The 25,917-nt window shown below is 42.9% G+C and overlaps 1 protein-coding gene and 1 long non-coding RNA gene across 3 annotated transcripts in view; both read right to left on the reverse strand.

Annotated features, from left to right (window-relative positions):
- The window catches only part of LOC134810683 (uncharacterized), a 364,401-nt gene that overhangs the window by 70,061 nt on the left and 268,423 nt on the right, over window positions 1–25,917 (reverse strand). The gene's annotated exons all lie outside the window — the stretch shown is intronic.
- TSPYL5 (TSPY like 5) lies at window positions 2,884–7,441 on the reverse strand. The gene is made up of 2 exons (XM_016959710.4): window positions 5,084–7,441; window positions 2,884–4,695 (listed from the first exon to the last, which is right to left on the reverse strand). The coding sequence occupies exon 1, from the start codon at window positions 7,243–7,245 to the stop codon at window positions 5,992–5,994; it is 1,254 nt and encodes a 417-aa protein (XP_016815199.1). The 5' UTR covers window positions 7,246–7,441; the 3' UTR covers window positions 2,884–4,695; window positions 5,084–5,991.

Consider the following 25,917-nt stretch of genomic DNA (forward strand, 5'->3'; position numbering starts at 1 on the left):
GTGGCCCTGAACAGTGAAATATAGTTGGAGAAGATTCCAAAAGCAGGAGTGAAGACACTAACGGCAAATAAAAATAGAAATCATGGACTGGATAGCCTACGCTGTACTTTTTTATTGTTCTAACACCTGAGGGATATGATCCTACCCATCAGTTATAGTGGCTCCCCATGGCTGGGGACTTTTCTGAATCTTCAGAGGGGCAAGCGAATTTGCCAAATTTCCCTCCCTAGGTGGTTCTAACGTGCCTCCTTAGGGCAGTGTTTCTCTTTCCTCTGTTGCAAACCACTAAAGTAGACTAGAATGAAGAAGCCCAAAGTGCAAGAAGAAATAGACAGTCCAAAGCTGGTAGAGATCTTTGGTAAGCTCAGGGTGGCAGGACCATTTTATTTTTCTCTCCTCCCTCACCTATGGCCTAGCACAAACCTACCACATTTCCAAAAAGCCCAGGAGGTAACAGTGAAAAAATCAGAAGAGGGCTTTTTATAATAAAAGTCAAAGCTAAAAGGGGGGCCAAGGACTCTTGACTAGAATGACCCAAGAGGCCCTCCCTCTCCAGGTTATGGAAGGCCTGAGTCCCTTGTGAAGTCTGACCTAAAGGCCAAAGGTGAGGGAGGCTTCCTTTAGCCCCCTCTTCAACCCACATGGACCTAAAGCATTCACCAGCCCCATGCAGGAAAATGGAAAAAAAGATTGACTGTCAACCCCAGGTGAAAGCTAAGAAGAGACTGAAGCCTATGGCAGGTGGATGGCGGGGTGGAGTGCAGGTGGGGGAAGAAAAATTCAAAGTTGTATTTGTCCATAGCTATATCTCCAATGTCTACACCAAGGACTGGTTCATATAAGAGGCAATGAGTGAATGAGCCAATGGAGAAGTCGTAAATCCCAGATTAAATGGGTTGTCCAAGGAACTGAAGAGAGGTATTTGAAAGAGGGCCTGGACAACAGAGGCTCTGCACCCACAGAGAAGCAAGTGCATAAATGAAATTGAACTGGGCAGAGAGCCCCTCCCAATTCATAATCCAAGCAGACTCTGAGTGAATCCTGAGAGGAAGATCAGGCCTGGAGATGCTGCTCTCCATCCCTTCTGCATTCCACATATCAGAAAAACTCCAAGGGTTTAAATTATGTTTAACATGCAAAATTAGGAGATTCTACATAAAGATACTGTTGATAAACTGAAGATTATTCCTACTCAAGTCAAGAGCTATATGTGAGCTGGTGCATTCTTGAACCAGACTGCCTGAATTTAAAGCCTGGCTCATTCATTACCAGCATGATCCTGAACAATTTACTCAACCTCTTTTTACCCCATTTCTTCAACCCATCCCCTCATTAAGAGATAATTATCACTTGTTATAAGGACTTAATATATTAATCCTTGTATAACGCCTGCAACAGTGCCTGGCACATATGCCTCAATACAATTAACTACCATAACATGTGAGGCACATATGTGTCAAAAGAATACATGTTAAGATGTTGTGAGGGGTTAAATTGCTCCTGCCCTCACACCAAATTCATATGTGGAAGTCATAATCCCTAATACTTCATAATGTAGCTGAATTTAGAGACAGGGTCTTTAAAGGGTAAAGTTAAATGAGGTCATTAGAGGGGCTCCAATTCAAGATGACTAGTATTCTTATAAGAGATTAGGATATATATACACAGAGACACACACACACACACATACACACACACACACACACACACACAGAGACCATGTAAAGACAGAGAGAGAAGAAAGCTATCTATAAGCTGAGTGAGGCCCTCAGAAGAAACCAACCCTGCTGATACCTTGATCTTGAATTTCTAGCCTCCAGAACTGAGAAAATAAATTTGTTGTTTAAGCTACTCAGTCTGTGGTACTTTGTTATGGCAGCCCCAGAAAACTGATAAGATTTTCTTATGAAACAAATGTGGCCCACTTCACAAATTACCAAATTCAAATGCCCTCAGGCATCTGAATATAAACTGCTTTAAATTCATTCATTCATTCAACACTGTAGCACCTACTATGCCCTGAACACTGCATGTTTATTAAAACCCTTCGTCATATAAGCCAATTTTATTTTCTTGTCAGTAACCACCCACTTCTAATTTTGTCCATTTTCTGCTGGGCAGCTTAGTGTGCCACTTGGTTGTCTGCCACTGCTTCTCCTGATTAATGGGAAATGATCCTTGTTATGGATCGGAAATGAACAGCATCAGAGTATGTAGTTCTCAGCTCTGGCTAAACACTAGAATCACCTGGGAAGTTTTAAAAATACCTACACCCAGACCTACCCCTTACCCCATTCTGATTTAGTTGGTCTTCGTGTGGAGCTCTGGCAGTGTTTCTGTAAGCTTCCCAGACAATTCTAGTGTGCAACCAAAGTTGAGAACCACTACTTAAGTTTAAAAGGGACTTCAAGGTCACCCCCCCTTTCCACTCAAAGTACAGTTCACAGATCACCAGCACTGTCATCATCTGGAAACTCGTTAGAAATGCAGAATCTCAGGTTCCATCCCAAAATACTAAATCAGAATGCATATTTTAACACGATTCACCACACAATTCAGATGTACTCTAAAATTTAAGAAGCACTGTATTCCTACTAGAATCTAGATGATTCATAGAATCTAGATTATTCTAATGGGAGTTCACCGCTTCTGAATCAACTAGAAAGCATGTTAAAAACTAAGCTACCTGGCTTCCTCTCAGATTCATAGAATCTCAATCTTTGGGTAAAAGGCCTAGAAATCAAAATTTTATGTATTTTTGTGTAGCTAGTCACACAAGGGTCTGCGGTTTGGGAATCACTTATCTAGGGCAATGTATATATTCTCTCAGCTGCCCAGCCTCTGTTTAAAAACCTTCCAATTCTTTTTTGAAAATGAGAAATATAACAGAGATACAGGTTTTTATTTTTCCATCATGCATGCAAACTTACAACTATTTATACTGTTTAAGAACACAGAAATAATTGCGTTATTAACAGGGTGTCAAATTACCAAGCAGAACAACCAGTTACTAATTATTTTGGGGAGGTTATTTTCACAGAACACAGCAACAATTTCCAAATTATTCTTCCAAAACCAGAGTTATGAGACCAGTACAAGCTGATAACAATGCTAATGGTCACACAAGTTTCCATGTTACACAGAAAAAAAAGACTGACATTCTGGTGAAGGGTCTCAAGTACCTTATCATATCAGAATTTTTGAAAGAGTTTTACAACAGAACAGTCTCTCTCTTGTTTTGTAGATGCAAGGGAAAGGGAAGCATCCCTCTCATTTCTTTTTGAGACTCCTTGTTAATTCTTAAAACACATTTCTAAGGCCCATCTCTGGAACTTCATTAGTTAACATTAAAAGCAAAAAGCAGACCTGATGTGATTATGATAGTGCACCCCATCACTATCACCATCAAAAGAGACTACCAATCTCCCAAAGTAGTCACGGTTGCATTGGCATGGTGTCTTGGATTTTCAATAAACAATACAGGTGAAAAGAGAGAGATACAAATGAAACCAGGTTGACCATAACTGATAAGTGATGCAGCTAGGTGATGGACACATGGGGTCCAAGGACCATCCTCTCCACTTCTGTGCATGTCTGAAAATGTCCATAACACAGAGCAAAAAAAAAATAAATAAATAACAAAAAACAAAAAAGCAGACTTGCACATCTGTATCTTCCCATTAGACTAAAATGGGGAAAGTCGTAAGACTTTAAAGGCAAAATGTGCAGCATATAGCATTCTTCTGCATGTACAAAGCCACACCTAGAACAAAAAAATAAAGCATCCAAAGTAACATTATTCCGTTTCTGGTTTGTCTCTGTGGCTTATAAAATCTACTAATGATAAGATTGGACAAAACTTTGGGAACATCCTCAACTAGGCATCCTATTTGTTCATAACCCCTTCAATTCTCATTTTCCAAGCTAGGGAGGTCCCTCCCATACTCTATCACTGAGAGACAGGCATGCTCCCCCTGCGGCTTCTCAAGCCATTTCTGTCTGATTTTGCAGGCCCACTCCATACCAGTATCATGCCTACTCGACGGTTTTGCTCCAAATCCCCCACCTAGCACACCCTTGCTACAGCTTTAAGTCAAGGACTCTCTTGAGGAACTTAGAATGAGGCGTCCCTAACAAAAGAGAAGGTAGGGAAGAACAGGTGTAGATACAGTCCTTCTTACCCACCCTCAGGGATAAGAGAGGGAAAGGCCCAGCTCTGCTTTTACACCCACTGGAAATAACCCGGAGATCCAAAACAGATTCTGCCCATCCCAATCCCCATCCCCCAGGAGAAGCTTGAGATGCTCCATATTGGAGACTAAAGCCCACTCCTGGGGCTATTTGAGGTAGAAGCAAAGAGAGCAAAGGACTGCTGAAAGTGGGAAAGCTGGGGATTGAGGTCCAGATGGCCAGAGGCTACCACAAAGGAGGAAACAGCAGGAGGCACTTGGGTCTTAGGAAGCATTAAAACAAAGTCAAAACAAGAGTAAACACTAGTCTATGACATGGCTGCCTTGGGGTTTATAACTCAAGCAGATGCTAGGCATGAAAAGGATTTTCAACTTCAGAACTGTAGAGCAAGCGCAGGAGACAGGTTCAGGGTTTGCCAGCAGATCCACTTGGCCTTCTGGTTTCCTCAACTCTCTTTCAACCTAGTATGTGTGCGCAGTGCCAAGTTCTCAGCTACTTCCCGAGCTGTATGTAGAAAAATGTGGTTTTTCAGTTGTTTTCTCTGTGGTACTATTTAAACAAAATAAAAAAGAATAAGGAAAGAAGGAAGGGGAAGGCAGAAGGGGAGGAAGGGAGGCTACCAGGAAAGGGAGGGAGGAAAGAAGAATGAGAGGGAGGAAATGAGGGATGAAGGCAGGCAAGCAAAATAAGAAGTATAAGTGACCTGAAGTCAAGCAAGCAGAGGCCCACAAATCAGAAATACCTCTTCCCAGAACCCCTACTATGGCACTCTGCTCATGTCTTAGACGGGACTAAGGGAAGTTGACAACGGTATCTGGATTCTATATAGGCCCAGTCCTCACCCTCACCTGGAGCCACAGCATAATGACAGTGAACACATGTCCACACATACCAGCCCGCCCATCAGTCTGGCAGCCAGTAGGGTTCCTGGAAAGCTGGGGAGGGTAGGTGTGTGTCTCATGCACTGGTAGGGGGCCTCGGTCCACAGGCAGTTCTTGAAGTCCTTGTTGACCAGGAAGCCAACTGGGGCTGACAGCAACCCAGACAAAACTTAATGGCTTGATAGTGACACGGCATGGCGCAGATCTTGATGAAAGTTCACCAGTAGAAGGGCCCAGAAGCAAGAAGAGACACATGATGGTACAGAACACATGGCATACTGTTTCTTGCCCTTAACTTCATGCATGCCCAGCAGTCAAGTGCCATTCTGCAGAACATCAAGCAGGATGGGTATCACAGACCACAGGCCAAAGCCAGAAATAAAGCAGGTTGACATCTTAGCTGGTGACCCCAGACCCACAGAACAGGAAGTTCTGGCTGATGACTAATACCATGTGCACTGGCTTCATTCTGCAGTGGCAATGGAAACGCTTGCATAGATGACATGCATGGCCAGCATGAACACGAAGCCCAGCAAGTCACTGGCCCTGAAGGAGCAGAGCTTGAGGATGCACTGGTCGTCCTGGAGGATGACTCATGAGTGTCCATGTTAAAGACAAGTAGGAAAGGCCAGAGCCAAGAACAAGGTCCAGGCAATGTAGATAACAGGCAGCACACATCTAAAGTATGTGTGCTTAACATATGAACAGTCCGGGTGCGATCACATAACATGTGACACTAACGTAGAAAAGCAAGAGGCTATGGGAGGCAAAAGAACATGATCATAAATGCCATATTCTTGTAACTAAAGTCCAAAGGGTCTATAGTACACAGAGGCCAACATGAAGGGAAGGCAGAGAGCCAAATATGTAGTCAACCAGGAGCAGCCCAGCAGGAGGTAGCAGGGAGACTTGTGCAGGATCAGTTGGATTGGCTCACCCCAGGCTGAGTAGTCTCCATTGGCTGCTTTCCTGGACCTTGCCTGCCTTCTTTTTCCTTTCCTTTCTCTACACGAGCCCCTTCACTCAAAAGGTAGAACTGCAAGGGATTGGGCCACAATTCTTCGTTGATTATCTCCACAATCTTGTCAGACTCAATGGAGCTGTGGTTTGAAAACCACCCAAAGAAACTACGGTTGTTTTCTGGGTTTCCCTGGCTTAGGGACGGGAGATCATGCCCTGGGAGCCACTGGATTGGAGTAGAACGAGACACCACCTGGCCAGAAGGACCACACCCATATTCCTTGATGAGCACCTTATTTTGGAAATACGGGTTGCGATTGAAGTAGAACTTGATTTTGTAGCCCAATCTGGCAAGGCCGAGCTCTTCCACTTCCAAGCTGTTTAAGTAGCTCAGTACCTCTTTCTCTTGGCTATTCAGAAAGGATGCTAGCTGGGGGTGGTTCTGAAATGCTTGCCCCCAGAAGCCCGGGATATTTTGGATGAGGTGGTTCCTGCGCTCCAAGTGCTGCAGTCGCAACTGCCCAAACTTCCTGGAGAGCCGAAGGTAGGCCCTGTCCGCCTGGGCGTTCATGTTCTCCAGCTTCAGCTGCACGTTCTCCAGCGTATCCATGCTGCCTTCCGTCGCTGGGGGCCCCGACCCTGCAACCCTCTCTTCCTTCTTTTCCTCCCCAGCTGACACCGAGGTATTCTCTCCTGCCGCCCCTTTCTTCTGCCTCCCACCAGCTATGACCTGAGGCCCCCTCCCCGCGGTGCTACAGGTTTCTGGGGCCTTCTTCACGGCAGGGCCACGCCGGTTTCCAACGCGGGGGGCATTTTTCGGCCTTCCCACAGTTCCCGCTGTTCCCACGAAGACAGTGTCTGCGGCCAGGCGCTCCGAGAGAGATGCGGCCTTCCCCGGGCCGGGCCTGGCCGCGGCCTGCCCGTGGTCCCCCGCAGCTCGGGCCCGCAGCGCGAGGCCACAGTCCAGGGGGAGCCGGCAGGCGGCCTCCTCCCCGAGCCGGAGGAGCTGCGCGGACGCAGCGGCTTCCAGGCCACCCCACCCCGCGCCAGCCTGCACCTGTGCCGCCTGGGTGTCTTCCCCGAGACTCTGGTACTGTGAAGGGTCCGGGTCGCGCGGGGCGTCGTCCGGAGCAGGGCGGACTCGGGCTTTGGCGCGGCCTTTGCCCCGGTTTTTGGCGCGGGAGGACTTTCGACCCCGACTTCGGCCGCTCATGGTGGCGGCGGAGGCAGCTTCAAAGACACGCTGTGACCCTGCGGCTCCTGACGCCAGCTCTCGGTCGGGACCGAGCGGGTCTCTCCACGGCAACCGCCGACGTCACGAACGTACAACTGTACCGTCGCGAGAGGACGTGATGCGCCCGGTGATTGGCGCCGCCGCTGCGGCTGCGCAGGAGACGACCCCCGCGGGCGCTCCCACCCCCATCTCGCGCGGACTCGCTTTAGGTCTCGGCGAGTTTCTCTGATATGCGCTCGCGGGGGTGCTGCCCTTTCATCTCTTCCGCGCGGGCTCATCGTGCCCTCAGGGTCTCGTTGAACAAGGCAACGCTAAGAGCCATCACCACCTGTCCCCCATCACCTGTTTTCTAAACTAAACATCTTCAGCTCCTCCAGTTATCTCTTGTGGCATCTGTCATGAAGAAAGTGCTCGGGCGTGTGTGTCTCTCTTTGAACACCTTTGCTGAGGGATTTGCTCTGGTACCTTAACTCCAGAGAACGTAAAGGTGGATGCTATAATGCCGGGCGTCAAAGCGATTTGGTACGCAGTAAGATGATAGTAGAAATTATAAAAATAATGGCAACTAGTATTTTGTATCATTTGTGCCAGGCACTTTACTAGGTGCTTTAAATGCATTATCTCAATTTACAAAGGAGGTGTTGATATCATTCCCATTTTCGAGATAAGAAAACTGCAGCTCAGAGACACCCGGGCACATTCCCCAGGTTACACAGTAAGGGATGGAAGCACAATTCAAACTCAAGCCCATGGGACTCCGTATCCTATGCCTTATATTTGGAAATGGCAAGTCCTTCCAGACTTGTTCCACTGTCAATTACTTGGCTGGCTCTTAAGAAATCAGCCTTGCTCCTTAACAAACAGGCTTCCGTGGACCACCTGACCACCTCTTCTGCCTGGGAACATCACCCGAGTCCACCAGCTGCCTCAGTTTACAGAACTGGACTATCACTCTAGGTATAGGACCAGAAGTGAAGACCTGTATTAGAGCTCCTGTAATTGGAGTAAGACAAGAATGTGGTGAGAAGTGAAATCATTATTCAGGGAGCAGATTGAGGTTCAGAAGCAGAGCCTCCACGTGGCACTGCAGAAGCCCTAGAAACTTCTTACACTGTGCATGGAAACAGCCGGACAACCTCCCTCACAGTCCCGGAGGCAGCCCTGGACCACGCTCTTACTAGTGAGGTAATAGGACCATGAACAGTGAGGGGACCTGTGGCTAATGTAAAAATATAAAGAAAAACCTTTTGAGGTGGTCTTTTCAGGCTCAAAGGGAACAAAAAGGCCCTTGTAACCAGCTAGTGGAGAGATAAGCCCAAAAGCCCGGGGACCTCGTTACTCAAAGTGTGGTTGTGGACCAGCAGCCTGATATCACCTGAAAGCTTGTTAAAGATGCAGAATCTCAGGCCTTTCCCCAGACCTACTAAGTCAGAATTTGAATTTTAACAAGATCCTGGGTGATTTGTATACACCCCTAAGTTTAAGGAAACAATTTAAAGAGGAATTATTTTTATACAGATGGCCCTATTTTAAGCCGGCCTAATACAAGTGATCCCTCATTTTCTCAAAAGCTCTAGAATAGCCTGCAAGGCCCTGTATGATCTGGCAAGTCTTCTACCTGCCACTACATGAGTTACCTCTCTGACCTCATCTTCTCTCTCCTCTCTCCCACCTCTAGCTACACTGGCTTCCTTGCTGTTCTTAAACTCACTAGGTAAACTCCTGCCTCAGAGCCTTTGCACTGGCTCTTCCTTCTACCTTAAATGCTCTTTCCCAATGTGGTTGGTGGCCTTGGCCAGCTGCCTTCACACTTTGCTTAAATGTCATCTTCTCAATGACCATCCTATTTAGAATTGCCACCCACCCCATCCCTTTTATCCTACGCTACTTTTTCTTTATTCCAACACACTATACCAATTATTTATTATGCTTATTAACTATCTCTTCTCTCTAGAATGTCAGCTCCATGAGGGAAGAGATTTTTGTTTTGTTCACTGATGTATCCTCAGTGCCTGCAACAGTGTCTGACATATCAAGAGCACTTAATAAATACTTGTTGAAAGAAAGAACCAATCAAAGCAGAGTTTTCAAAAATGGGTTTGTAAATGATTGTCTGAAGTTCAGAATAGCTCCCCTTTTCCCACAGAAGCAATGCTATGGATGCTGTATTCTCAGATCAACTCATGGAAACCTACTAAACTCATAATTTAGCCAAAAAATTATCTTTTGTTACAGAGCACCATTCAGGGACAGTCTGTAAGTAAGAATTTAGAGTGACAAATTTAAAAATTAAGTTGGGAGATTTAATATTTGACTTAAAAGGGATTAATTAGTGCAAGGATTATCTTAAATTCTTGTTGAAGGCCCTTTCATAATAATTTCTTCCCAAGGCCTTCTGTGATCACCCCAGACCACAATAAGCAGCCTTGTCCTTGATCTCACAGAGTACTTGTTAACTATAGTATTCATTTGGCAGTGGGGCACACCCTGTTTTGTACCAGTTCTTTTACAAAATTACCTCTTAAGCTGGATAATCACAGCCTGAAACTCTCCGTAAACCTCAGAAAAAAAATTAGAAAATCATCTGACGCATTTGCCAACCCTCTATAGACTTTAGACATTGATGGGTTGGCCCACTTCTTAGAACACTCACAGATCAACCCATCTCTGTTGTCAAGAGTCTTAATCCAGCGTCAGCATCTGCGTCATGTAGCAGTCACCAATGGCTAAACCACTGCAGGATTAACACAGGGCTGGGCCATTGCAATGTGTTTATTATACAATCTGCCTTGAGCCTTTTTTCATCATGTCAAAGAGATAAGCATCAGATGAAGGGAAATAATTTACAAAAATACCCCTCTGCTCTAAGCCACCCAGTTCCCCATGGCTTTTGTATTTAAGAGTTTGGTCTGTGCTGCTGAACTGGACTGTGTTTTCTTCTTGGGTCTTAATATTTAACTTTATGTGGAACTGTAGTTTGTGTTCCTAATTGGATAGTAAACTGTGTAAGTGTGGAGACTGTGTCTCTTTTTACTTTTATCTCTCACAGTACCTAGCATGGGGCCTTGCACATACCGGTAATTATAATGAAAGTTTACATTTATTTCATACTTTTATATAGTGCTATGCCTTAACTCATTTAATCTCTGCAATCACCCCATGGAGCAGGTGCAATTATTGTTCTCGTCTTGGAGGAGGTTACTGCCACACAAAATGGTTCCATAACTTGCCCAAGGTCACACAGTTAATAAATGTTTTTTGCCCAAGCGATCCGACTCCAGCACCGTGCTCTTAATTAAAAATACATAATGTAAGATTATGGCTTAAGAGATTAAAACTCTCTCCAGTGGGTAAAAATACCTTTTAATGTTAAAAAAATTATATATATTAAAAATATATATACACACACATATGCAGATGCATACATATACACATAATACATACATCATTTGGTTATGAGTCATTTATTTATGGGGTATACAATATACCTGGCATAGCAATACTCAACATAAATTTAGTTTCAACAGCCCATGATGAGAACGAAGCATCTCTATTTGCACTGCATTTATCATAAGCATCCTGTTAATATTATGAAAGAAATGCAAGTTTACTGTCATGAACTCAGAGATCCTGGAGTGTTGTGAACTTCTTGCAATATCTGCAGGCTTAAGTTGATGGTAATATAAGCATTTAATTGATTATTTCTAATTAATATTTATTAGCAAATATTTATTAGAAATTCATAAAATATTTTTCAAATGTTTATGTGTATTATGTCTATATGTATGTATATGCATATGTACTTGTGTGTATGTAATTCAAAATATTAGAATAAAAAATCTTCACTTTTGTTTTCTGCATATTGTGCTTTCTCCGTTCCTTTTGATATGTTTTCTTTGAATCACAGAAATTTACAAGCTGGGAAAAAGACATTTGTCATCCAGCCTATTCCTCAGCCAAGGGAACAATATTCCCCATCATTTCTCTCGTAGAGCTTTAGGATCCCAGACTTGACATTTTTAGCCACAGGACTTTTCTATTCTTCCCCAAGGAGAAAGTTTAAGTCTGTTAGATAGCAGTGCGTATTGCTTACTGTGTGGAATTTTGCCAACCAACCCTCCCAGGTTACCAAAGGGTATGGAAAAGAAGGCAGTGTCCTAAGAAATATTTTCATAGTCAAGGAGGGAGGGAGAGAAAAATCTGCCTCTTATGATAAATTTCAAGACTATTTGAGCTTAACATCTTGAGAAATTTGCCTAGCTTCTTGCCAGTTCCTCGCCAAAGAGGAAAATTTTATGGTAGACCACGTCATTTATTTCAGATCATATCCTATAAGTAGCTATAAAATATTTTAAAGTATTGCCTGACGTATTCTTTCTTCTTGGCATTTCCTTTTTATCCTGCAGCATCTTAACCATTAAAAAAGATCTTAGGCTAAGGCTTTTGTTCTAGAAAAGGGAAAAAAAAAGCAAAGAACCCAGCAAGCAGAATTTCAGCAAGTCAAATTCTTCACTTTGAATTTCAAAATTGGCTCTTAAGAGGGTAAGACACAATATCATGGAAAGAGAAAGATATATATATTTGATATATATTTGAAGAGCTAAATGTGCGCACGCACACACTGCCTCTACTCTCACTATGTGTGTGTGAGAGAGAGAGAGACAGTGTGTGTGTGTGTGTGTGTGTGTGTGTGTATTTAGCTCTCCAAAGATAAGTCCTGGAGCACTAATAGCATAGAGTTTATAACATTAACCGTAGAAGAGGAAAAACATGATGATATACAAGCCATTTCTCTGCTACACAAAGAGGAGCTAAGAACCTTTTCTGGTCTGGAGTTGAGGAACTTGGAAAAGATTCAGAGAGTGAATAGTTGGTGTAGGGTCTTGAGAAATGCTTCTCACGGTGACCACACAGTGACCACCACATGGGTCAATACCCTTGGAGCATTGGTAAAGACCACCTTCTCTGGACAAGACAGAGGTATGGGAATAGGGAGAATTAGTTCCTAACTTGACAATTGAAACTCACACAAGAAAGGGCTTTTCTCAGAGGGCTCCATACCATCAAAGGGCAGCCAAGACAGTATAAAAGTATGTATAGGGTAACAAAGAAAGTTCTGAAATGGCTTCTCTCACCCTGTATGCCCCCCACTCCCAATCTCTGGCAGCCCTAGAATGAAGTGGAAGGGCAGCCATATGTTCCTCAGGCTTGCTAAGAGAGGTCCAGAGGTTGGCTAAGAGCAGATGGAGTTCAACTGGGTCTTGCAAGCTAGGCCCAGAAGTTGCAGAGTAAAGGGCTTGGTCATCAGATACCATGAGGATGTGCCGCATCAACGGACACAATAAAAGTAGAGGAAGATCCCAAAGATTAGGCAGGGCCAGCTAAGCTTCAGCAGAGGCCAGCAAAGACAGAAGATGAGATGCACACCAGAAACCTTTTCACCAGTTATGGGATGGATAACCCTTGGCTCCTGAGAAGATGGAGAAAAGAAACAGGGAACACCCTAAATGAGTACATATTTACCTCAAAGAAACTTGAATTTCAAGTAGTACGTTACCAAGTTGCCTGAATTGCCATGGTTACATTCATCTGGATTTTATAAATTGTTATAACTATAAAAAATTATATTCACTACAATAGTATTTTCTGGACCAGACCCAGTATCTAACAGATGTAGCCATATAACACTAAGGCAGAAGAAACTCAAGAAACAAGTGACTTTAAAACTCCCTGGAATATAAGTCACATTAATAATTTTAGAAAATAGCAAAAGGTATTAAAAGAAGACTTCATAAAATATGTTATGATCGCAAAAATCAAGAAATCCATGAAACTCGAAATATGAGCATTTTTTACAACAGTTAAGAGTAACTTCTAAAGCAAAACTGAGTGCTCTCCAAGAAAGTCTTCCATTCATTGCTTATGAGTTAAATTTAGAATGGTGGGTACACTCCATTTATTGCAGTTATTGCTTTTAACACATAATTTAGTAATTTATCATACACTTGAATTCTTCTCCAGTTGGGTTACATATGCAAGCCTTTTGCCTCCAACCAGACCAGAAGCTTCAAGTTGCAGAAACTGAACTTGCTTTATGTAAGCTGCACGGTGCCTTCTCCCTGAATTACTCCAAAGCCATTCCTGCACCAAACAAACCTCATCAATTTCCAAACCAAAAATAAGTTGTTCTCAGTCAACACAACCACGTGTTTTCTAGTGCAGAAAACAGCAAGGATGCAAGGTCTTTCTCTTCCCTACCATCTCTTTTTATGCCACTCAATAATGCTGATATCATACTTGTTTATATCTTTACGGTTATACATACATACAGACACACTCTTAACTCCCTTACCCCTCTTTTTTTTCTCCAAATACAACACATCAATTACTGGTGTAGAAATATACTAAAGAAAAAAGTAAAGTTGCAAATTTTTCACTTGGAAGATTAATTAAGAGGAAAAGATCCCAATAGAACCTGGATATGCCAGATGTCGTTGAGAAACAGCAAGATGGAAAACAGAAACTGGAATCATATCCACCTCATGTACTCTTAAGGTCCTGGATGGTTTTGAGAGTGAAGAAGGCATACTGCTTCAGAGAATGGCCAGGACCAGCATGGAGTTAGGGTCCTGGGGTGAGGTGGGGGAGTTGTCTCAGATAACCTGGAACACCTCAGACACCAGCCAAGCAGCTTTGGTGGTGAGAGAAACCAACTAGAAGACCCTCCCCCCCTTTATGAAACAAGTCATCGTTTTCATGGAGCTAGGAGTTTGTACCTAGGACATAAGAGACATGAACAAAGATAAAATTAAGTTAAATTTTAAATGAATGGGGAAGCATTGTGTTCAATCATATGTTGTAATCAATTAGAGTCCATAAGTATGGGGTTTCATTGTTCCAATTTATTTTACCTGGGCTAATTTAATTGAAGATACTCCTTGGCTTCTGGAATGCCCACTTTAGTTATTTATTTTGTATTTGTATAACACTTGGTAGCAATAAGACATTTTTAAAAGCACTTAAAAATGAATATTCAAGAAGAATGACAAAGGAAAATTAAGGGCTGGGAAGAAAAGAACAAAACAGAGTAAATTACCCAAGTGCATTCAATTTTATTGTGTTTAATATACTTGCTAAAGGCAGGCCACAGATTGGACTCTGACCTTTTATCCATCAGTGCAAAGAGAGAAATCAGATGTGGTATAACATTTATAATGTTTGTAATATTAAGAAAGAAAGAAAAAAACAGATTCTCAGGGAAAACACATTTATTTACAATACTTAACCCAGAGAAGAATGTCAAGATTGAAAGTCCCAGTAGAATCCTGACACTGAATCCAGCACTGTGGGCCCGTCCTGTGGCACTCGCCTTAGGCTGGTGAGCAGAACAGAGAGACACTTCATAAAAGCAGTTCCACGGTGGTTTAGGTCCAAAACTAGAATGACTCAATCCAAGGAAACAGTTCATAGAATTTAGAGGAGACAGTGGACATGTATCTCAAAGTCAGCCTCTGCAAACACCGCCTTCTTCAATTGACATTATTCTCCCTGACAAGAGCCTGGAGCCTGTGTATTGTCTGTGGTAGACAACATCACATGAGGAATGGACTGTGTTGAATTTCATTCTGTTTCCTGCACCAAATGGGTACAGAACTTTCCTGAGAGCCATGCCTTCTGTTGCTTTTAAAAATGTTTTCCCACTTCAAGTCCTCCCCACCTCACATTCAGACTAAGTTAGGTCCCAGTGGAGTTAAACATTTTTCTTTTTTTTTTTTTTTTTTTTATGTTTTCAGTAGAGACGGGGTTTCACCGTGTTAGCTAGGATGGTCTCGATCTCCTGACCTCGTGATCCGCCCGCCTCAGCCTCCCAAAGTGCTGGGATTACAGGCGTGAGCCACCGCGCCTGGCCAACATTTTTCTTCTCAGAGTGACTCTGCACCTTGGTTTCTCCATAGTGTCAGAGGTGGTTGTTCAGGTCAGGGTTCAGGTACAGGGTCATGCAGGTGGTGGAATGAATAGTGACCCAGTGCAGTCCTCAGGAAGTCACAGGGGCTGGGAGGGAGTGCGGGTTATGCCTCATCTCAGGCTGACAGTTGCCACTCAACTCCAACTGCGTGCTGCCGTGAAGAACTCTGCATTTTTATGTGAAATTTCTTACTTTTTAAAATCCCATGAGAACCAAATGAAACAATTCTGCTTGTGGGCTCCACGGTGCAACCCCTGTTCCATGCCCGTGTTCTTTAAAAACTATGTTTTTCAGTGAAAGCATGAACAAATGTCTGGAAGTTATTTGAATTCCCCTAAGGAACAGAGATTTTTATTCCTGTCACTCCAGAGACACTTTTGAAAATAAATAGCAGTAATATGATTCAAGGTAGGACTCCACCTTGTGTCGTTAAAGAGGAAGGAATTGATGGCAACTGGAAGACAGCTTTTACAAGTAAGGGATATTTTTGTTAAGCAAGATTTTTATTCTTTTTCATTTTAAACATCAAAGATGATGATTGTGTGGGTTTTTTTTAATTTTTTCCTTTTTTTTTTTTTTGAGATGAAGTTTCGCTCTGCTGCCCAGGCTGGAGTGCAGTGGTATGATGTCAGTTAACTGCAACCTCTGCCTCCCAGGCTCAAGCGATTCTCCTGCCTCAACCTCCCGAGTAGCTGGGTTTACAGGCTCCCACCACCACGCCTGGCTAATTTTGTGTGTGTGTGTTTTCAGTAGAGATAGAGTTTCACTATGTTGGCCAGGCTGGTCTTGAACACCTGACCTCAAGTGATCCACCTACCTTGACCTTTCAAAGTGCTGGGATTACAGGCATGAGCCACTGTGTCTGGCCTTATTTTTTACTTTTGTAGAGACAGAGTCTTGCTTTGTTGCCCAGGCTTGTCTCTAACTCCCAGGTTCAAGTGATCCTTCTGCATCATCCTCCCAAACTGCTGAGATTGCAGAAATGAGCCCATGCTTACCCGTGATTATTTTTAATTGGTTTTACTTTTTCATACATAGGGTTCTGTGCTACCTCTGTTTTCTTTTTCTCGCTTGCTTTTTTTTTTTTTTTTTTTTTTTTTTTTGCGACAGAGTCTCGCTGTTGCCCAGACTGGAGTGTGGTGGTGCGATCTTGGCTCGCTGCAACCTCCACCTCCCAAGTTCAAGCGATCTTTGTGTCTCAGCCTCCTGAGTAAATGGGATTACATGCGCCCACCACCATGCCCAGCTAATTTTTTGTATTTTTTTGTAGAGACAGGGTTTCACCACGTTGGCCAGGCTGATCTTAAACACCTGACCTCAGGTGATCCGCCTGCCTTGGCCTCCCAAAGTGCTGGGATTACAGGCGTGAGCCACCATGCCTGGCCTGTTTTCTTAAATATGTAGTTTAGATTCCCCAAACATGTTCTTCTCCCTACAATACGAAGGCTTTTCCAGAACATCTCAGACACATTCATGCTGCTTGCGGCCCTCATCAGTGGGATCCACAGATCTTTATTGAGCAACTAACACGCTCCTGACAGGAACGGCAGACTGAGTGACTAACTCTGCCTCTTTGGATGATTTTTTCCTCCCCATCTTAATCAATATCTACATAATTGATCAGGTGAGCCAGATGGCCCTTCCGCTTCACAGATTAAGACAATTAGGACACCAGACAGGTGTTCAAGCTGGCATTTTTCATAACTAAGACAAGAAAACCTAACACTTTATCTTCCTTGGAAAAAGGCAAGCTCCATCTGGTCCTGGGCATGAATCAGTACTAATTCATACGCTATCTAGCTAAAAATGGGTACAACCATATTTAGACAAAATACGGTATAAAAGGGAATTATGTGTCAGTAAGTTTGTAAGAGCTCCCACCACAGAATCTGGATAGAAATATCATAGTAAAAACCTAATAGAATACTGAGAACACTGTGTGTACCAACATTTTACAGACACTCTTAAGAGAAAGAGGCTGGTTCTAGAAAGCAGCTAGACTCCCTTCTCTAGGACCAAATCTCAGAGAGACGAAGAGCCCTGAGACCGGGGGAGCCTCACAGCTCTGAGCTCTGAAATGACTGGGGGGAACAAAAAGACCTAGAAACACAAGGCGAGTTATAAGGAAAGATTAAAGATCTATTTCTGGAACCTAGACTTACAGAGGGTACTCTTCCCATGCCACATGCTATTTCAATGGGAGAAAAAATGCAAAACAAGTCGCAGTTTGAACATGGAATGGTTACTTTATTTAGAACGAGAAGAATGTTTACCATTCCGTAGCTAAACATAGGACTTGTATTTCAAGAGGCCAGGGGATTTATGCTTCCCTCTGTGACATGTTCTCTTAACTCCAAGCCCCAGTGTTCCATTGCAAGAGTAGCAGAGGGACTCAGCTGTAGTGGAGGGACCCCACTGTAGCAGGGATCATCCTAGAAATGACACTGAACACCAAGCAGGCCCCTGCAGAAGATTTATAAACATAAGAGCGACTCCAAAGTACCTGGGCACCCTACCCGCCACACGAAGGAGAACTGAAAAATAACAGAAGTGCCTCTGGGAAGGAAATGACAAATATTCCTCCTGTCTCTTGCCTTCCATCACTCATACCAATTAAAAAGTAAAACGAACATAGCCAATGACAACAATCAATTTTCCCAGTTTATAATCAAACAAGATTTCAGCAAAACCAAGAATGTTGCAAAAAAAAATTATTACCATAAGCCCTGCATATTTCTATAGTAAATAAATTCATTCATCATCAAGAGAGCTTATATGATATTCTCTTGATGATGAAATAATTCACTTATGAGAAGAGAATTCTGGAAAAAGTCATGTTAAGAATCCTGCAGGTGGAGAATAGCTAATGGATGCTGGGCTCAATACCTAGATAATGTGTTGATCTGTGCAGCAAACCACCATGGCACACAAAGATTATCTATGTAACAAACCTGCATATCTGGCACATGTACCCCTGAACTTAAAATAGAAGTTAGAAATTTTAAAAAATTAAAAATTAAAAAAAAGAATCCCTCAGGCATAATTCAGTCTTGCCTTCTGGCCTCGATTTTACTATTCAAGAGTAACTGGAAAATATCATGCATGACAAACCACCCCCAAATTACACACAATTAACAAAGTAAAATGTCATTTTAAAATTAAAATAGAAAATTTGTTGATGTTTTTAGGATGATGTTTGCTGAACGGGATAGGTGGGACCATGTGGGATGGAGGAGGGGGTTGGCAGGAAAGAGTGGCCACAGGCAGGGTGCTAATTTATGAGTCAGTATGCATGAGGATCTAAAGAAATCTAATCCAGGTTTTTATGATTTTTAACTCAGAAAAACGCAGTTACCTGCTGACAAGAAGCAGCAATGCTGAAATAAGAGAAAAGGGAATTGGGACCTGAATTTGTTTCCTATTGCTGGTTTAACAAATCACTACAAATTTTGTAGCTTAAAACAACATAAACTTATTATTTCACAGTTCTGGAGGTAAGAAGTCCAAAACGGTCACACTGGACTAAAATCAAGTTGTCGGCAGCTCTGTTCCTGTTGGAGGCTCTAGAGGAGAATCCGTTCCCTTGGCTCCTCTCTCTTCTAGAGTCTGTCCGCCTTCCTTGGCTCTTCCAGTCAGCAGTTACATCGCTCCTACTTCTGCTTCCATCATCACAACCCCTTCTTTCACTCAGACCCCCCTGCCTCCCATTTTCACTAATAAGGACCCTCATGATAACACTGGACCCACTCGGGTAACCCAGTATCATCTCCCCATCGCAAGAACTTTAACTCACATTTGGAAAGTTCCTTTCTCTATATAAGGTAACACATTGACAGGTTTCTGGGGATTCGGATTTGGACATGTTTGGTGACCATTATTCTGCCTAACACAATGCCATAAATTATTGAGCTTTATTTCTAACAGAGAAGTGTCAGAAGAAAATGAATGATCAATTGTCATGTTTTATAATTGTTCATCCCCCTCTCATACACACTCAAACCTTTTTATTCCTGTGCCCTATATCTATTTTATATTAGAAATGGCTAGAATTTGCTGGGTGTTTGTAAGTATCAGGTACTGTGCTAGGCAACTTACTTGCATTTTCATATTTAATTGTCTCAACAATCCAGTGAGGTAAGTGCCATCCTCATCCCCATGTTGTGAATGGGAAAACTGAGGCTTACAGAAGGTAAGTCATTTGTCTGAGCTTTTACAGCTGAAATTCAAACCTACATCTGTTTGAATTGAGCTAGGGCTCCTAACCAATAAGAAAAAAAAAAAACAGAATATATTGAGGCTTACAACAAACAAAGGTGTATTCTTCCTTATGCTCCATATTGGACACTACGTGTTCATCTGGGGCCTGCTGCAGCCTGCACATCATCATCATTCTGAGACCCTGGCTGAAGAGGCAGCCCCTGCCTGGGAGATTGCCCTTCTCAGATGTTGCTCTTCGTTAGCAGTGGGGAAAGACAGGGATGGGGGGGAACTTCTTGGCGGCTTTTAGGGTGTTAATTTGGAAGTGATGTGCCCCACTTCTGTTCACATCTCATTGGCCAAAACAAACTCAATGACCAAGCCTGATATCCATGTAGCTGGGACGAATCATTCTGTCACCATGCAGGGCAGCAAATATTTGGAAATGATAGCACACTCTGCTATGGCTCTTAGCTTCTGTGCTCACTGAGATGAGAGGAAAAACAATAAACTATTATTATCACAGAGAGTCAAGATGACTTTGGACTTTCCTTAGTGGCACAGCACTCACCTCCAGGCCAGATGGACTCCTGGATCTATGTAGAAGAGGCCACTTGTATAAAGGGAGATTCTGAGAACCTGAAATTTTCCTTCATCCAGATGCCCAAAGTGTCTGACACTCCACCAGTAGAGATAAAGTTGTGCTGCCTGAGGATAGCTATGTGCTACTAGGAGTTATGATGTGTTCTTCAAGGAGGCTTTCTCCCAGCTGGTAGGACTCTTGGTATGGAGCTCCCTCAAAGCAGCAGATGAGAAAGAGTAAGGGTCTCCTAGTCTGAAGACTTTGTAGAATTCTAATCCAGATGAAGAACACTCTTCTCTGAGGACAGTTCTTAGGACTCAAAGATTGGGAATGATGATTACATCTTGTCCAGTATTTCTGAAACTGTGCTTCAAGGAGCCCTTGGTGTGCTATAAAGGTGTCTCAGAAATAGCAAGAGAGATACACATAACCCCTACATGCCCTTATGCCCTGAGGGCTTGACATACACAGAAGCTAAGGCTAGGATAAGAAATGGGGCTTTCAGTCCATCAGCAAACAAATGGATAAAGAAAATGTGTATAAGGTGTAAGGAAGGGATCCAGTTTCAGCTTTCTACATATGGCTAGCCAGTTTTCCCAGCACCATTTATTAAATAGGGAATCCTTTCCCCATTGCTTGTTTTTCTCAGGTTTGTCAAAGATCAGATAGTTGTAGGTAAGCGGCGTTATTTCTGAGGGCTCTGTTCTGTTCCATTGATCTATATCTCTGTTTTGGTACCAGTACCATGCTGTTTTGGTTACTGTAGCCTTGTAGTATAGTTTGAAGTCAGGTAGTGTGATGCCTCCAGCTTTGTTCTTTTGGCTTAGGATTGACTTGGCAATGCGGGCTCTTTTTTGGTTCCATATGAACTTTAAAGTAGTTTTTTCCAATTCTGTGAAGAAAGTCATTGGTAGCTTGATGGGGATGGCATTGAATCTATAAATTACCTTGGGCAGTATGGCCATTTTCACGATATTGATTCTTCCTACCCATGAGCATGGAATGTTCTTCCATTTGTTTGTATCCTCTTTTATTTCCTTGAGCAGTGGTTTGTAGTTCTCCTTGAAGAGGTCCTTCACATCCCTTGTAAGTTGGATTCCTAGGTATTTTATTCTCTTTGAAGCAATTGTGAATGGGATTTCACTCATGATTTGTTCCTTACACCTTATACAAAAATCAATTCAAGATGGATTAAAGATTTAAACATTAGACCTGAAACCATAAAAACCCTAGACGAAAACCTAGGCATTACCATTCAGGACATAGGCGTGGGCAAGGACTTCATGTCCAAAACACCAAAAGCAACGGCAACAAAAGCCAAAATTGACAAATTGGGATCTAATTAAACTAAAGAGCTTCTGCACAGCAAAAGAAACTACCATCAGAGTGAACAAGCAACCTACAACATGGGAGAAAATTTTTGCAACCTACTCATCTGACAAAGGGCTAATATCCAGAATCTACAATGAACTCAAACAAATTTACAAGAAAAAAACAAACAACCCCATCAAAAAGTGGGCGAAGGACATGAACAGACACTTCTCAAAAGAAGACATTTATGCAGCCAAAAAACACATGAAAAAATGCTCATCATCACTGGCCATCAGAGAAATGCAAATCAAAACCACTATGAGATATCATCTCACACCAGTTAGAATGGCAATCATTAAAAAGTCAGGAAACAACAGGTACTGGAGAGGATGTGGAGAAATAGGAACACTTTTACACTGTTGGTGGGACTGTAAACTGGTTCAACCATTGTGGAAGTCAGTGTGGCGATTCCTCAGGGATCTAGAACTAGAAATACCATTTGACCCAGCCATCCCATTACTGGGTATATACCCAAAGGACTATAAATCATGCTGCTATAAAGACACATGCACACGTATGTTTATTGCGGCATTATTCACAATAGCAAAGACTTGGAACCAACCCAAATGTCCAACAATGATAGACTGGATTAAGAAAATGTGGCACATATACACCATGGAATACTATGCAGCCATAAAAAATGGTGAGTTCATGTCCTTTGTAGGGACATGGATGAAATTGGAAACCATCATTCTCAGTAAACTATCACAAGAACAAAAAACCAAACACCGCATATTCTCACTCATAGGTGGGAATTGAACTATGAGATCACATGGACACAGGAAGGGGGATATCACACTCTGGGGACTGTGGTGGGGAGGGGGGAGGGGGGAGGGATAGCATTGGGAGATATACCTAATGCTAGATGACGAGTTAGTGGGTGCAGCGCACCAGCATGGCACATGTATACATATGTAACTAACACAATGTGCACATGTACCCTAAAACTTAAAGTATAATTAGAAAAAAAAAAAAAAAGAAAGAAAATGTGGTATATGTACACCATGAAATATTATTCAGCCTTGAAAAAAGAGACCCTGCCATTTGCCACAACATGGATGGACTTGGAGGACATTATGCTTGCTAAGTGAAATTAGCCAGACATAGAAAAAGAAATATTGCATGGTTTTACATATTGTGGAATCTATTTTTTTAAAACCTCAAATACACAGAGAAAATTAAACAGTAGTTATCACAGGTGGGAGTGGGGAGAGGAAATGGGGTGATGTAGGTCAAAGGATACAACATGGCAGACATGTACGATGGACAAGTCTAGAGATCTGATGTACAACATGAGGACTGAAATTAATAAAATTGTATTGTATTAGCAATTTTTGTGAAACAAGTAGATTTTAGCTGCTCTTATCACCAAAAAAGTAACATGTGAGCGGACAGATATTAATCTGCTTCACTATTGTAACCATTTTACTATCTACACGTATCTCATATCATCATGTTGTAAACCTCAAATATACACAATAATATTTTTTTTTTAAAACAAGAAATGGCGCTTTCAGGACTGAGACTTAAAGTAGATTAACAGAGAGAAGTGTTCTTTTTGATATAAAAATATAAGACCGTCTGCTAAGAGTGGCTCCATCTTAGGGGGCTAGAAGTTCTGTCTGTCAGGTATACCTGTGGTTCTGAATGGCTCTGCATGGCCCATCCATAGAGGATGGAGCTGAATGACCATCTGGCAGTGTATTAGTCTGTCCTCCCGCTGCTAATAAAGACACACCCCAGACTGGGTAGTTTATAAAGAAAAAGCGGTTTAAGGGACTCATAGTTCCATGTGGCTGGGGAGGCCTCACAATCATGGCAGAAGGTGAAGGAGGAACAAAGGCTCATCTTACATGGTGGCAGGCAAGAGACCATGTGCAGGGGAACTGCCCTTTATAAAAACATCAGATCTCGTGAGACTTATTCACTATCATAAGAACAGCATGGGGAAAAACCCACCCCCATGATTCAATTACCTCCCACTCGGTCCCTCCCATGGCACATGGGGATTATGGGAGCTACAATTCAAGATGAGTTTTGGGTGAGGACACAGCCAAACCATATCAAGCAGGAAGCAAAGAAGAAGAGGGTGATCATAAAGGGCAGGGGGATGGCAGGGACGGGGAGGCAGGGTGGTGAAGGAAGCTCAAGGGCTGGTTCCAGGGGAGGAACAAGGAAGAGAGAGGGTCAAAAGGGGAGGTTTGTTCTCTGTGACTCCGAGAAGGGCTATGTGGGTGAGCTCCATAACTCCTGGGGTGCAGAAGGTTGCATGGAGGAAAGTCACGCCTCTGATGCCCCTACCTCCTTTTGAATTCCTTGGGATGGACATGTGAGCTGAAATGGCCACCAGCAAGGCTGCTTAAAAACACTTATTATATTTTTACTTTTTCTGTCACAAAAGCATTGAGTGCACAAACATAAAAGGCTTCCACTTAAGATTTTGTTTGAATGTTTAAAAACAAAGAGTGAAATGCCACAATTTAATCCAGTGTTCTTATCTCATGAAAAAGGAAATGGGAGCACAGATTAAAAGACTAGTCTAAGGTCAGGAGAAAAACAGGTAGAAAGTTGAAGCCACAACCAAGACTTGGGGCTCCCAGTCCAGTGCTCCCTCCCCTACAGCCATATATCCCTCAGCTCCTGGGTTCCCATTGTTGGTGCCCACAGCCTCCTAAGTGAGGGCAGGCAACCCTTTGCTTTCCCTGGGTAACTTGTTGAGGCAGGGTGAGTTATTTACTTGGATTCTGCAGCAGCAGCACCCGGCTTTGAAAGCAACCAAACCCTCATCTTCCTGAGTTACTAGGCTCATCTGTACCCATAAGAGCCACATAGGAGAATGTTACCTGGCTTCACCCGGGTTCCCACTGTCTTGTCACATCTGTTCTCTTGGCCTCCTCTTATGGACCTTTGAAAGGCCTCTCCTGCTTGCCAGGTTGGGGCATCCTGTTAGCTGGCTACCAGTTGGATTTTTCACAAGTTTGCCACGTTGCAGTGACAGGACTGTGTTGAGGCCCAGATGCCTCAGCATAAATAAATAACACATCTGGGATGTGGAAGGGGTCCAACTGCATATTACAGAAGAAGCTGGGGTGGAAACAGAGCCAAAGGATACACATCTGGAAACAGTTAAGTCAGGAGTAAGTAGGGAGGAGGATGTAGTAGAAAAAGAGAGAAGAAAGGTTGAGGGGAAAGATCAAACTAGGAATTACTGTTGTCTGGAAAGATCTGAATTGAAATTGCTAAGAAACAGAACCATGGTTTATGTAACAGCTGAATTAAGAGCTTTCCTATAAAAATGATCGTTTCTAATAATTGACCTCAATGCAGAGAGGCTGAGCAGGACCGAGCAGCTGGAATCCTGGACGTCTGATCGCTTTGGATGTAGCTAGGAGGGGTGGTTCCCTCCTAGCTATTTGAATCTATAAATGGCTTCACGGTGAGCAGGGTGAAGGAGTTCAACCCTGTGCAGATGAGAACCCCAGGGCTCCCTGCCCAGGATCACCAGGCACTTGGGAGGCTTAGTGAGTTCCCAGGTTCCTGGGCAGCCTCCGCTTAACATGCCTGTTGTGAATATACAGAGCATTAAAGAGGAGGCCTGGAAGAGGGGGACGTGCAGTGACACCGCTTCCTCCCAGCCAGAGACCCAAGCAGATGATTCACCTAGATGAATCAGGAATGGCTGCAGAGGGAACTGCTCACACCCATGCCCCCAGCCAGCAACCGAAAGCTACAGTGACATCACTACACAGAGGACAGAAGTCTAAGTAACGGGGAACTTAGGACAAAAAGAAGAGAGAAAAAAATATCCTTTTCTCTCCCTCTCAATGGAATTCAAGTGTATGGATTACCTTCTTAATGGATGGCCTGATTTAATCTCCTGGCATAAAAATATTCCAAATTAATCCGTCATTAAGAGAAGACAGAATGCAGGCATTCCAAGCAAAACACAGAAGCACAGGGCAAGGCTTTTCTCATTTCTTCCAGCCCCCTGTCACTGAGTCTCTGTTTTATGACAGGTCATACAGGCTGGATCCTAAGAGAGGCTCCAGCTGACTTGGGGCTGAACTTTGATGGTGGTAAAATGTAGGCTTGTCATTGTTTAAATAAAAGCAGATGACTCAGCAAAATGGACCTACCACCATGGCAACTTTCACACCTGGTTTGGTTGAGATTCCAGGTTTTCTACATGTGCAGGGAATCTGAAAGAATAAATGGCTTTCTTTGGGTCTTGGTTAGAAACAGTTTCCAATTGGCGATAATTGTACTTTAGAGAACCCTCAAAATGATCAAACCATAACGCTACTCTCAAATACTAATCCTTAGTTTGTAGGTTCTCAGCATTCTAGTGGAGGGGAGAAACCAGTCCATCTTCCAATATCATATGCCTTGTGATTATGAAATCTTTTGATAAAACATAATTAGGGAATATGATTAGAACTTGGTATGATTCAGTTTTAGATCTGTGCGTAATATTAAAAGCTTTGTTCATTCAAGAAATATTTACTGAGTCTTCTAAGAGCCTGACATTATGCTG

Source organism: Pan troglodytes, chromosome 7 (assembly GCF_028858775.2).
Source record: "Pan troglodytes isolate AG18354 chromosome 7, NHGRI_mPanTro3-v2.0_pri, whole genome shotgun sequence".
NCBI classification, from domain to species: Eukaryota; Metazoa; Chordata; class Mammalia; order Primates; family Hominidae; genus Pan; species Pan troglodytes.